At 32.5% G+C, this 14,741-nt stretch overlaps 1 protein-coding gene across 3 annotated transcripts in view; it reads left to right on the forward strand.

Moving 5' to 3' along the window:
• TNPO1 (transportin 1) overlaps nt 1-14,741 on the forward strand; it is a 91,147-nt gene that overhangs the window by 39,087 nt on the left and 37,319 nt on the right. For 2 of the 3 annotated variants that reach the window (XM_063085765.1, XM_063085766.1), the window contains exons 3-6: nt 1,861-1,936; nt 5,554-5,703; nt 9,048-9,154; nt 11,474-11,607. In XM_063085765.1, the coding sequence (XP_062941835.1) occupies nt 1,861-1,936; nt 5,554-5,703; nt 9,048-9,154; nt 11,474-11,607 (467 nt within the window). The remainder of the gene's footprint in view (nt 1-1,860; nt 1,937-5,553; nt 5,704-9,047; nt 9,155-11,473; nt 11,608-14,741) is intronic. The other variant, XM_063085767.1, reaches the window with a different exon arrangement.

Here is a 14,741-nt window from a genome sequence, read left to right on the forward strand (position 1 = left end):
AGCCCAAAGAAGTTAATTTTTTAAAAAACTTAAGTCTGCTATTTTTGCAGAAAAGCCTCTTGATTTTTGTTAGTAAGCAGCAATATTACTTAATATAGAATTCGGTAAGTAACATCTCTTCTTGTTTGAGCTGTTTAAATTTAGGACACTGTAAAGATGAAGTTATTTACTAGAGGGTTTCGAAGAACTGCTGCATTGCCGTAACCTAAAACCTTCAACAGATGACTAAATAGGTGCTCAGCTTCTTGGTTAATATAACACTGCCTGTTTAGAAAATGGAGGGGATAATGATTTAGATGTACTAAGATAGTTTTTTGAGCCGTTTGCTTGAATGTTGCTAGTTCTGAGGAAAGAGGAGTAGTTTGGGGGTGTACTGGAGTTTGTATCTGAAACCCTGCAATGGCTCAGTCTTTGTATTATCACAGCCCTAAGAATGATAGAGGTTAATATTAATTGTAGGTATTATACGACACAGTTATTAGTTTCTTAAATTAGCCAAACCCAGAATTGCATTGTAATTTCTTCTACAGCCCTATATGTCATGAGTTCTTGTTTCAGTATATGTTTTACTAAGTTACCTTTTATATACCCAGTTTTGAGCTTGGGCTAGTAGTCAATTTGCAGTTTATTCCGTATGCCTGGAGCCATAGTATGTCCTCTGAATAAGAACAAATTAAATTTCTGTTACTGAGAAAGGAAAACAGTGTTTTAACTAAAAAATATGCACTGCTATATATTTTCAGAGTGTCTAATGATGACTTTGTGTTTTTGTTTTCTAAGCAAAGAATGTATTTAATTATTGTTTTCTATAGGATAGAGCACTTTTTGAAAGACCGTTATAATAGTGTAAATAGATACAGCTCAAGTTCTAAGAAAGTAAACCTTATCAGGAAATATTTGAGAAAAATTTATTAGCATATCATCATGCTGTTAATCTTGGCTGTTCACTAAAACAAGAAATCACTGGGTTTTTCTTAGTTGGAGAAAGTACTTACACCCTGGAATTTTACTACAGGAGTGTATTTTGCTAGTTAATTTTCTGACCCCTAAACATTGAGGGTATTCAAGTATGTAATAAATAGCTAATATAGTGTAACTAGAGTTTGTATCATGGATTTAATCAGAAATGTAGATTTGTTGCATAGAAACATCTTAATCTTTGTAGTAAAACAGTTGGCAAGCATGTTAGGGGTTGAGAGTTAGAAAAGGATTTGAAGAAAGATAGATGTAATAGAGCATTATTTCATTGTTACCGCAGATTTGTGTCACTGGAAATGTTAGTTCTTGGAGGGTAAACAGTTGTAGAACAGTTGTAATGCACTCTTATGATGTTGACTTCATATAATAAGATTTGATATATAGGCTTGTATATAAATTGCATTTTATCTTAATTTTTGAGTTCTAAAGAACAAATAAGTCTTTTTTTTTTAGTTAAGCCATTTAAAAAGTTAATTTCTCTATGTGATCTTCACCTCTAAAAGACTTGTTTTCATTTCTTTGCAATGCTTTTTATCTTTGTCATTATTTAAAGACCTTTCTGTGTAAAGTTCAAATAAATCTAAGGATTCCGTTTTGAGGAAAATTTTTGCTATATTGAGCATGCTGAAGATGGAACTTGCTTATGTTGTATTGAATATAATTGATAATAATATTTCAACCATAGAACACTTAAGAGGTTTAACAAGCACTAGTGTCTTTTTAGAATATTGTATTGATAGTTGTAATAAGATAACCTTATTCTTAGTAAAAAATGCAAGACTAAAAATATCTCAAAAGGGATTCTTTATTTTATAGATAAAAAGTGCTTAGATTTTTCCTTAGGTTACACAGAGAAGTTTCCTTAACTACTGTTTGTTCTAGAAACTGGAACAACTCAATCAATACCCAGATTTTAACAACTACCTGATTTTTGTTCTTACAAAATTAAAATCTGAAGGTAAGTAGGGTTTGTGTTGATAACTATTTAAAAGTGTCTTTAAGCCCTATTAAATTATACTGGGAATTATTTATTTCAAAGGATTACATTTTGTAGTAACCACATTCTGTAAGCATTTACATGCTTATGCATTCCGTTGTTAATGGGTGTTTATATAATAAATTCTCTCATTCTTCACAAATAAAAAACGTGTTGCAAAGTCTACTTTGGTTTTTTGCTTCAGTGTTTGTATATGAATATAATAAAAATTGATTTAATATACAGATTGAGTGCAAGATTTAATAATTAACTGTGTTCATTGTAGGAAAAATCAAAAGTTTGTATAACAAAAATGAAAAATTATTGGTGACCCAGAGATAATTATTGCTGATCTCTTGAATTATATCCTTCTATACTCCTTTATATGGCTATATACTACTTTTAAATTACTTAACAAAAAATGGGATTATTCTACTCAAATACACTTTTTAGAAACTTCAAACAGTATACATGTAACTTTTTCATTAACTTTTCTGAACAATTTTCAGTTTAAATTCTGTGACAATTTAAAGCTTGAACAGTCTGATTTTTAAATTACATACCTGGTCATTTGATTGTTTTTAAGACATATAGTGTGTCCCAATAAACAGTATTTCACAATAACGTAAAGCACCACCTCTTTGCCAGGCTATTTGTAGGTTCAGGAGAGATTGTTCTATGTTGTAGTGAAAGGTATTCTTCATGGCATTATTGAGTTGAGTATTCCCTTCCTGGAGCATTGTCAGAAAATATAGAAGATGCTCAAATATTTATTGAGCAACTGACTAGCTTCTCAGTGTAAGCAATATACTGTATTCAGTGATTAATGTTTTAGAAGCCATAGTGTAATTAGCGAAAACACTACACTTGGGAAATAAAAAGCTTTAGACTCTGATGCTAAGTCATGTAACCTCTCTTGCTTCTTTCAGCTATAAAATGCCTGTGTTAGACAACAGACCATCTGTAAGGTTTCAGCTCCAAACTCTAGCAGGTTAATGGTCTTAATTTGTAGTAAAATCTCAATTAATCTTGTATTTAGAGTCTGATAATTCATACACAGATAGTGATTTTTTGAAAAATTGTTCTCAAATGATTTTCTAGTTAATTTGGGGTTTTAATTTGTGAATGAGGGACATAATAGAAAATTTAAAACTCTAAATCTAGGTTTTGTGAAATGAGGAATTCTTTCAGCATTTCTTTAAATTCAGCAACTAATGTTCCTAATTTGATAAATGTATTTATGATACATTGTTAATACAGAAATTTTCTTACACAGTGGTTTGTAATCAATAATTTGTGCCATTTATATTTTAAAGAACTAAAATATTTGGTAAATGAATTTTTAAATCTGTTTTACTTGAAAATTTAAAATTTATTTTCACTAAACTGTCTACTCTGTTGTGTTCTCTCCCTACATTCCAAATATTAAGATTGTTACAATATTATAGTCTTTATTAAAGCTTTCTTAGGATATGAGGATACTTCAGAAGTAGTTTTGTGTCTCCCCGGTAAGGGAATTGTAACCCTTGGCTCTGCGCCGCGTACAGCCAGTGAGTGCACCGGCCATCCCTATATAGGATCTGAACCTGCGGCCTCAGTGCTCCCAGTGCTGCTGCGCTCCCGAGTGAGCCACGGCTTCGGCCCCAGAAGTAGTTTTTTTAAAAAATGAACATCATTCAAATAGAGGAAAGAATTCGGGTACAGCTGCCTCCACAAACACTTATTAATTATAAACCATACTGTGTTGGAAAGGATTTCATTCAGATTTTCTTGACCCTAAAATGTATTTCTTTTGTTCATTAGACATAGTTTCTCAGTGGACATAGGGGTTTTACGTTTGTGTAACACTTTATTTCTTCTTGTGCTTACTCCTTTACTTTTGTCCCGCCAAGGAGATTGGGACACCAGTTAGCCATGTCTGGTTTTCCATTAAAAAAAAAAATCTTATCATTGTGGCCACCCATATCAGAGAAGGAACAGTAACAACTTTAAGTGAAAATGTTTATTTAGTAATCTTATCACTGAATCTTGGAGTTAAATTTTAGATCTGAAAGGACCTCAGAGATCAGCAGGTCAAATTTCCTCACTTTACAGATGAGCAAATTTCCGTCCCAATGAAGTAAAGTATTAATTAAAAAAAAAAAAAATGAAATGGTTAATTGGTGGCTTTTTAGAATGGGTTTTGGACAAAGGATATATACTTTTAAATTGTTTTCACATTGTGTTGTAGTTTATTAAAACTCTTCATCTTGTAACCTTTATTGTAGAAACTATTGTGTATTTCTTGTAAAGAAATACACATGCCACTTGAGTAATTACATGACTTTTCAAACTTTGAAGAGAACTTAGAAGTGCGTTTGGTTTTGTTTTAAGTTATTCATTGGAATGGGTTGTAATTGAAAATGGAAAGTTTTTAGATGATGACATAAAAGCTCTTAAGTTGTATTGCTGTGATGACCTGAATGGGGTTTATGTGCAGAAAAACTGCTGTTCCTGCCTCTATGTGTGCTTTACCCTTGAAGATTTCAGTGCTAGTTAGACTTTGGGAATGTAATACTAACTAGAACAAGCTCAGGTTATTTAATTTTTTAATAAAGTAGGTAAAACCGTAGTGTTACCATAGTGTATTCTGCTAAACATAGCTTTTCATGTCTTACAGACCTTTGATAGGAGGGTGATACTGTAGAGTGGTTTAAAGTATGCTGTAGAACCAAGCTCTCAAGGTTGATATTTTGGCTTCCCCACTTGGTAACCTTGTGTGACTTTGGCAGAGGCCTCGGTTTCTTTTCTTGTGTAATGGGGTTAATAATACCTGTTTCATGAGGTTGTGGTGCTACATGGAAGGCACTTAGCAGAGTTTAATACATGATAAGCATTCAGAATGTTAACTATGGCTGATATTGTTGGTATTGATGCCAGCTGGTAAAGCATGTTATTATATTCTATTAGTATTAAATTGCTTTTTGAAAATTTGTAAATACCATCTCTGGATTAAACTTTTTAAAGTAAATTCTATTTTAAAATGTTTTTGGAGATTTTTTTGCTTTGCTTTTTTAAATTATGTGAAAGTGATCCCATACATTCTTAGTCCACTTGATTTTTTAATAGGATATCTTTGATTAGTACTTTCAGATCTATGATGATATTTATATCAGGTAACAATAAAGCTTGAATACACTGACCATAACTCTTAAAATAACTCTTAAAACTAAACCACTGGTTCTCATCAAGGGGCAATTTTGTACCCAGGAGACATTTGGCATATCTGGAAACATTTTTGGTTGTCACAACTTGGAGGGGTGTGCTACTGGCATCTGTGGCCAGTGATGCTGTCAAACATCTTACAAAGCAAAGGATAGCACGCCACAACAAAGAATTACCCTCAAGATGTCAGTAATGCCAAGGCTGAGAAACCTTGAGTTGTAAATCATGGAGCTAATCCTTTGATAGTCATTTATGATTTTTTTTTTGACTGGTTATAGCAAAATAAATTGGTATGTCACAGTCAGTTTTTGTAAATATCTTTAAAGTTACTGTTCTTGGCACATTTTAAAATGAAAACTACTTAAAAACTCAATACTATTGTCGTTTTATTACAGATGAACCCACAAGATCATTGAGTGGTCTCATCTTGAAGAATAACGTGAAAGCACATTTTCAGAACTTCCCAAATGGTGTAACAGACTTTATTAAAAGTGAATGTTTAAATAATATTGGTGATTCCTCCCCTCTGATCAGAGCCACTGTAGGTAAGTTATGTTGCAACAGTTTTGCTTACCTGTTTATGACTATCATTTTTATAGATGACAGACCATTCATAAAATGAAAATTTATTTTATGTAACACGTGGTATTGAGTTTCTAGTTTCACTTTTACAGGTAAAGAAAAACTTTGATTAAGTGTAGGTTTCTAGATTTTTACTATTTTCTCCCTTGTTTTTAATATTTGCCTTGTCTACACCTAATTCAACAGCAATTTCTTTAGTTTTTTAAGACAGTCAGATTGTTTTCAGTGAAAGAACAACTTGCTGTCAGTTTATATAATATTGAATAAAATAATTATAGTCACCAGTACAAATTGGTTTAGGAATGCACACAACTAGCTGTTGGTAAGCAGATATATCAACTGGTAGAAAAAGAAATAGGCAGATATACTCTAGAGTAGCCTACTAATGGGTTGTGTTTAGTATGCCATGGACTTAAGCAGCCAGATTTTACAAGGACCTAGAAAGCTTTTGTTAATATTGTAGGTTGGTTAAGTGGACATCAGTTAAATGATTCAAATGCTTTTCTTAAGAGTTCCTTAGTTTTGTATATTTTCTCCAATTGTGGGTTTGAAAAGTACCCAATTCATCTCTTACTTAGAAAGTAGAGGCTCTGTGACTTTCCTCCAGGTATTGTCATACCAAATAGTTTCATTATTAACACCGATTTTAAATTTGATGTATATAGAATATGTGTAGTTTGAGAAAAGGGACTCCCTAGGTTATTCTGATGTACCTTCATGTACCTTCCTTATTTAAAAACATTGGTGCTTTCCAACAAATCTGGGAAGAAGGTGTTTTTTTTTTTTATCCCTTAAATTGGTTAATCGTTGTTCACATAAAATTTAAGACACTTTTAAGAACATTTTGTAAATAATTTTTGTAGATTTTTGAAAGTCCTCTCTAAGAATTGGGAACTGACTCTTCATCATTCGTTAACAACAGAAAATTCGTGGTATATGTATAGTAGCATAAATATATGACATTATTAGTTTAAGTGGGATTCTGTTCCTCTAGACCAGGGTTTTTCAACATTAGCTCTTGACATTTTGGACTGGGTAATTCTTGGTTGTTGGGCTATCCTGTGTATTATAGGATGTTAATCAGCATCCTTGTTCTCCACCCCCTGGGTATCAGTAGCAGCCACACACCCCCATCCCACCCCACCCCCACCGCCATTGTGACAACCAAAAATTTCTCCAGATGGAGTGTGGGGATGGAGGAGATGCCTGTCCGAGCTCCTTAAGAGCAAGGGCCATGTGTTATTTGTGTATTTCTTAGCACCTAATACAATACTTGTACAATATTGAGTACTTAGTAAATAATGTTAATTAAAAGAATTTTTATTATGAAAGTATACTTGCAACTTTGGCTTTTAAAAATTTTTTTTTACCTTAACAATACATATTGGGAATTTTGTCAAGGAAGTATATTTGGAAGGGACCATATTTTAACAACTGTATGGCGATCCATTAGGTGAATGTAAAGTTGTTTCTCATTAAAGAATCTGTGGTTTGTAATTTTACTATTTCAGTGAATATTGTTTTATGTATGTTTCTACCCTTGTGGGAAAGTTTCTGTAGGATTAATTTGTAGAAGTGGCATTATGGGGTCAAAGTGTATTGCTTAAAGATTTAAGATTTTAATATATGTTGTCAACATACTGATTCTCATTCCCATATTCGTTGTAAACACTGAAAATTTTCTATCACTTCTCACTTTTTGCAACTATGCTAGGTATTAGAAGATTTTCCAGGAATGGATGAGATTATGAGGCCAGATAAACTTGGCATTTGTCAGTCTATCAACATTCTCTAATGCTCTCCTAGCAGAAGTAATAAATGTTAGCAGTCTGTTAGCACCAAGTGTACATTGTGTTTAATTTTTAATTATTGCTTGTTTTCAGTCTTTTGTTTTCAGTCTTACATAAGACATATGCTTTGTGTCTTTTAAATAGATTTGAATCTTTCTCTTTCCCTCAGTTCTTATATATTTTATCTTTTGGAAAGAATAATTGGCAAGAAAGATGAGGTGTTGCTACTTTGAAATCTTACTGGAAGTCTATTTTATTGTAAGGGCTGTATGTTTAAAATGCTATCAATATTTGGTCCTTACTATGTAATTTAATTTTTTTTTTAGTGGAGAGTAAATATTTGCCAGTACCTTTACTCTTTATGTTTTTTAAGTTCTTTACTATTGGGACCGACCTTTTGAAAACTAAAGGTGGAAAATTTATACACACAAATAGTGGGATTCACTGTTCAGTAATAATTGTTGAGTGTTTACTACATACCACACATCTCACTAAATTTTCAAAATAACTCTTTGAAGAAAGAACTTTTTCTTTTTTCCCTTTACGAATTAGTATTTTACAGTTTAGAGTAAATAAAATGTGCCTACTGTCAGGGTTTATACTCTTATGGTACTAAAAGATCCATAATTGCCAAGTGTATTATGTTATGTTACTAACGTAAGTAGGCAGAGAAAAATGTTAACAAAAAACTTTTGTGTTATCATTGTGTTTGTATTAACACAAAACTTTTGTTACATTTTTGTGTATTTGTATAATCCATTGACTATCACAACTCAGCTGCACAACACAGTTGAAATAATTCAGTCAGTCAGAACGACATGATCAGTCAGCATGTACCACCCAGCTTCCAAGATCCAAGATTGCCTTTCTGGCGATTCATCCTTGATCCAGTAAGTGGGAACTATTGTAGGAGTTTGTAGCCTGTCTACATGAGGGGAAGTGTTACAAACAGTGAGCATGTAGGATTGTTCTCAGGTGATGCTCACCTACTTTATTTCTTTCTTTCGTGATCCTTGGCTATGATTCCAGGTTAAGTCAGGGAGCTATTCTTAGCTTCTTAGTGTATCTTTTATTTGAACCCATCAGACTCAAACTCATCACCCAGTGCTAAGTGCTGCTGACATTTCAGTATGTTTTCTTTCTGTTCTTTTGTATTTAATATATATAAAGTTGGAGTTAATTTTAATTACTGGAGCTATCTTTGATATTGTTGGAGAAAAGTGAGTTGCAATCTTTTGTACAGACACTTGGTAGATTGAAAAGAAACTCCTAGTGAAGTTTTGGGAAACGATGAGACAGATCTGGTGTATGATGTGGTTTTTTCGTAGATTTACTGTGTTGATAATGAGGGTTGTTGATTAATATTATTATTTATGTGGTTTGGAAATCTGAGGCTGATTTGGGACTTTGACAAGTGTGTATGTGCACAAGTGTATGCACGCTGCACGCACAGTTGCTCATGTGGCAGTATCTAACAGTGCAGTCGAATTTCTTAAAGATGGGTGTTTTCTTTCAAGGTATTTTGATCACAACCATAGCCTCCAAGGGAGAATTGCAGAATTGGCCTGACCTCTTACCAAAACTCTGTAGCCTGTTGGATTCTGAAGATTATAACACCTGTGAGGTAAGGATATTTGCTTCATATGTAATTTTTCTTTTCTGTTTTTCTTTTATATTGTTTGTTAGCAACCTTTGGGAAAGATATTTCCCCTGAAACATATGTATAACTTCAAAATTTAGAAGCCTAAAATTACCTTTATATTTTCATTTGCGATCATTTGTCTTACGTTTTCTGTAAAGACTGTTATGTTACAAAACTTTTTACTAAATTTTCTGCAAGGAAATATCTTCTGGTTTTCTATTCTAAAATTGTATATTGAGGGGTGTGTGTGTGTATGTATGTATGTGTATAGTAAACAGCTATTGTCCAATTTAACCAGTTGATATGTTATTCTTTTAAAGATATACTGAAATTTACCAAATTCCCAGACCATGAGTACTTTTTCAGTTTATCTCAATTGTTTTTAAGCTTCTTGTTTTATGAAATATCTAAGGTATGTCTAACATTTCGTGTGTGTGTGTGTGTGTGTGTGTGTGTGTGTGTGTGTGTGTGTACGCGCGTGCGTGCGTGCGTGCGTGTGTCCAGTACAGGTATTCGAACCCTTAACCCTTGGTATTACAACACGACACTAACCAACGGAGCTAAACAGCCAGCCCTGTCTAGTTTTAATCATACATTAATTCTGACCTCTTGGGGTTTTTGTTTGTTTGTTTGTTTGTTTTTGTTTTTTTGCCACTGATCAAATCAGTAGCAACCTTTCCATATGAGGAGTGAGATGGAGTCTATATGGATTTCTTCTCAACAATTTCTCACTGTTAATGAGTATTTTAAGTATCTCTTCCATTAGCAAGCTTCGTTTGGCTAGAAATCTGTTTCAAGTGGAAATCATTTTAGGTGTTTTGACTCTCCAGAGCAGTGACGCTTCTCAAAAAAGAGCAGGGCTGGGAGACAGGGCAGACTTAGGAACAACCTAACAAAAGTGAATCAGCTTGTTGCCTGACCTGTCTTGGGGCAGGGGAAACAGGAAGAGAAGATGGGGAGAAGGGAGAGTTAGCAAAGTAGTATTCAGAGTCACTGTTCTCCCTCCCTAAATGAAAAAAGTTCATTATTCTCATATACACACTATAATGCCTTGAAAATACACTAAGGTTACAGAAAAACTAAATAAAAGTAATATTTAGTCATAGTGGTACAGCTAATTAGATTTTAAATAGTGCTTTGATATGAAAGATAAAAATTTTAAGCAAGTTTCCAAGAATAAAAAATTTAAACTGCGGTAATTGTGAAATTATGGAGCTACCTACATAGAAGTCATACTTTAAGCAGTATTCCCATCTGACTGAAAACTAAAGATGTGGGTTTTCCAGATGTTTGTATGGAGTATTGCTAAATGTTTGTTCTTAGTTGAAATCTTCATTGATTTTTATTGCCACAATAAGTAACATGTTCACATTTAATTTGACTTTAATGGGGCTTTCAGAACTAAAACATTTTTTTCAGAAAACCTTGATGTTCCCATGTAGTTATTTTAACATGACATTAAAATTTCTAATTTTTAATGTATATTAAATCTAAGACTGAGATTTTGTATTTCTAATTAAATTTTAAACTTAAAGTTACCAAATTCAATGTTTTTTAAGGTATTGTAAACTCTAAAAGTATGTTGGGCAATTGCCTTAAAGGAGTTTACCTTTTGTTGTATACTTTTTCAATTAGCTGTACTATAGCGAATAAGCACCAAGTTGCTACTGATGGAATTATAAGCCGTAAAGTGGGTGGTGAGGTAACTAGTAGGTTATATATACTGTAGAAGCGCTCTGGATATCCTCTTTGGTATAAAAATGATTATAGGGAAATAGTTGCCAATTTGAATTGCCTGCCCTTTTAACAGATTTTGTCACCAAATTACCCAGTGAACGGTCTATATGTAAGTATTTTTTTAATGGTATTAACGACTTCTTTATATGCTTCAAAAAGAGAAGCATTAACAATGGTTAAATACATTTCTATGTAAATGTACAGTTTTGCATTCAATTTTAAAAAGCTGGTTGTAAGTAAGAAAAATTTGTGTTGACTTAAAATTGACAAAAATATTTCTGGAGAGTTGGTTTATGGAGTAGATAATATTTTATTACAGTCCTTGCCAACCAAAATATTCTCTAGTTCTAAGTCATTTAATGCTAAAAGTAAAATATGCCATTATATTTAAACTGACATTTTAGATATTCAGTGGTGTAGTAATTTGTTTTAAAATTGAATCATTACATTTATGGATTTTAGAAGATAGCATTTTATATTGGCTAAAAACATTGATCCATATAAATTAGTCAGTATTCCTCAATTTTTTGGTGACTTTGTTTGTAACGAATGTGTCTTTTACAGGGAGCATTTGGTGCCCTTCAAAAGATATGTGAAGATTCTGCTGAGATTTTAGATAGTGATGTTTTAGATCGTCCTCTCAACATCATGATTCCCAAATTTTTACAGTTCTTCAAGCATAGTAGTCCAAAAATAAGGTATTTATATAGCTGATATTAATTTATAAACTCTAATATAAACCTGACCACTGCTTTATTTTGCATTACTTAGTATTTTTGTGATTAGCAAAAGATATTGGATGTTCCACAAAGATGAACTTAACTGAAATTTACTGATTTCATAACAAAAGCTGTGAAATGTTGACTGCTTGATGAAATTTTCATTAAATATGATACAGTTCTCTACCTTTTACATGATTAATTACAGTCATTTTAGTTAACAGTCATGCTTCTTATAATTTCCTTTGTTTAAGGCCACAATTAGTCGTTGGTTTTTGTTTTTATTATCAGTCTTGCCAAGTTCAAATACCTTTATTCATGGCTGTGTAATAAAAATTCCTTCAGTATAACATCTGCGTATCCTTGTCCATTGGAGAATAAGATTGTCTGACATAATTCTGTGTGTTCTTTGAGCTTTTAGACTTATGGTGGCCCTGTTTTCAGGCCCTATGCAAGTCTTTTCTGCTTTTCTTCATCCGATGATTAATAAACGGATTGAGTTTTAATGAAAATATGTTGTCATCAAATTACTAAGTACTTTTAGTTTAAGAGGGATTTTGAGGGGTTTTTTTTGGCAGCTGGCCAGTCTGGGGATCTAAACCTTTGACCTTGGTGTTATAATGCGGTGCTCTAACTAACCGAGCTAACCAGCCAGTCCTTAGTTTAAGGGCTTTACATCTAGTTGTGAAAAAAACATTTCTAGAATGAAGGTGACAGGATTTTTGAGTAAACCCTGAAATCACATAGTAGGCATAGTTGGCTGATGGTGAAGTTAGGCTCTTCTCCTTTGTTTACCTGTGTCTCTAGTTCCTAGGACAGTGCCTGGTATATAGTTGTTGAAATTCTGTATTTAGAATTTTAAATAAGTCTTTGATTAAGTTTATCATCGTCAGTTGTCCCATTGAGCTATAATTATAGTGTCTTCATCGCAGTTTTGAAGTATGTCATACTTTTTTGTAACTTCTCCAAATGTTCCACAAACTGCTGTACTTTCTTTTTTTTTTTTTTTTTTCATTTTTTTTTTGTTCAGTTATATAATTTTTTGTGACTTGTCTTTTGCGTTTGTTTCTGTGGACATCGTTGCTCTTTTTTCTGAGTGTCACTTCCCTTGATTTTTGTTGCTTCTAGTTATCAGTGCTTCATGTTTTATGTAGAATAATTAAATATCATATTGCTATTTAAAGTAGGAATTATGCAGCTCCTAGAGGTGATTATTCAGTGGTCCAAGTGTATGAACTTTAGTGCATAGGCCATAACTATTCAGATGCCTATTGGGCATTACTTCAAGATTCTAAGCTGTATTCCAAAGCATTATGTTTTTGGCAATGCAACCAGAAGATAATCAGGAATCTCATTCTTGCCTAAATTCTCTATTTAGTTCTCATTCTTTTACCTCATCTTAATTTTAATTACTTTTCCTCTTAAGTGGTACTTAATTGTGTTGTATTCAGGGTGAAAACTTGATAGATGTGTATTTGTTTTAGTGTCATGAGCATAAATAATACCTTTTCAGATAAAATGTTATTCTTCCTGGCATAGTTAACTAGATAGGAGTTCGTATTCCCCAGGAAGTCTCCCCCTTTTAACACTTTAACTAAAATGATGAAAGTGTGATGATTTGCATACTTTTCTTCACATTTAGGAAATTTACCTTTTTGTGACCAGTTCTAAGCAACTAAAAGAAAAACAAAAATCCAAAAGGCATATTCCCAGTAACTGATATATCATTGCTGGATATTAAATATTAACAAGTATTCTTTCATAATTTTAATTTTGTAGATGGTCATTTGATTCAAACTTTAATTAGGGAGAGTTCAGCAATACAGAAATATTTTCATTCAGTAAATGTTCATAACCCCATTTGAGGTTCTGTTGTATGTAGTGTTAGCATTTTTCTTTTTAATGAATATTTGGGTAAATAACTACCTGCTTTGTATTTTAGCTATGCATTTAACATTGTCCATCTTTAGATGCTCTTACTTTACATTGTTATTTAACACCTTATTAATATAGTTTAACTGGTATTTACTATGTACTCTTAAAAGTGTTTTTTCTTCTGAAAATTACTATGGGTCTTCAGTACTTATAGAACGAGGCAATGAAATACAGTTTTATTCCTCACGTGACTAAGCAATTTAAAAGTCAGAGTGCTTTTATGAGACTTGAGGTACACAGAGTTGAATTTTATGATTCTTAGTTCATGACACATTCTCATTATGGCCCACTTGTATTTATTCTTTAGTAATTTATTGGTTACTTTTAATGACGTAATAAGCACTCAAATCCACTACCTGATACAAAGTGAAGATGTTGAAAGCAACCAACGTCTAAATCCCAACTTCATCCTTCACTTGCATTTCTTTTTAAATAATTTTATCAGATATTATACGAAGTGTGTTTATATCTCTTTTTAGCATTACAAAAATGGTATTGTACTGAATGAAATCCTTGACAACTTTAATATGATGTTGCTGAGATCCATCTGTATTGTATCACTATAGCTCCTTTGTTTTGACTGCTGTGTAATATTCCATTGCATGACCATTGGACAGTTTATTCATGTATTTTCTCCTTGGTGGCCTTTGGGTGACTTCTGGGTTTTTACTGCTGTGAACAGTGCTGCTGAAAACACTGTATTTGTCTCCTGTTGTCTGTCTACAAGAGTTCTTTTAGAGAAGATAGGTATATATGATCTAGGAAAGGAAATTGCTTGTACACAGGCCATGTGAACAATTAACTCAAGGAAATAATACCAAACTGTTTTCCTAATGGGTTGCACCAGTTTATACTCTTTATTAGCAAGATTTAAAAGATTCTGTTCAGCATTTGGTATTGTCATACATGTTAAATGTTGCCAGTCAAATAGATATAAAGTGGTATTTTATTATAGTATTGGTAGTGCGCTTTTCTGTTATTAATGATGTTGAACATCTTGTTGTATGTTTATGAACTATATGTGTTGCTTTTTCTGTGTTTTTTTTTTTTTTTTTTTTTGTCCTTTTTTCTGCTGGGTTATTTGAGCTCCATTGATTTGAAGGAATTCCTATTCTTTACCAGTTATGTGTGTAGAAACTATCTTCTCCCTTTTTGTTTCTAGTAAGTGTTTTAAAGTT

The sequence above is a fragment of the Cynocephalus volans genome, chromosome 2, assembly GCF_027409185.1.
Source record: "Cynocephalus volans isolate mCynVol1 chromosome 2, mCynVol1.pri, whole genome shotgun sequence".
Taxonomy (NCBI): Eukaryota; Metazoa; Chordata; class Mammalia; order Dermoptera; family Cynocephalidae; genus Cynocephalus; species Cynocephalus volans.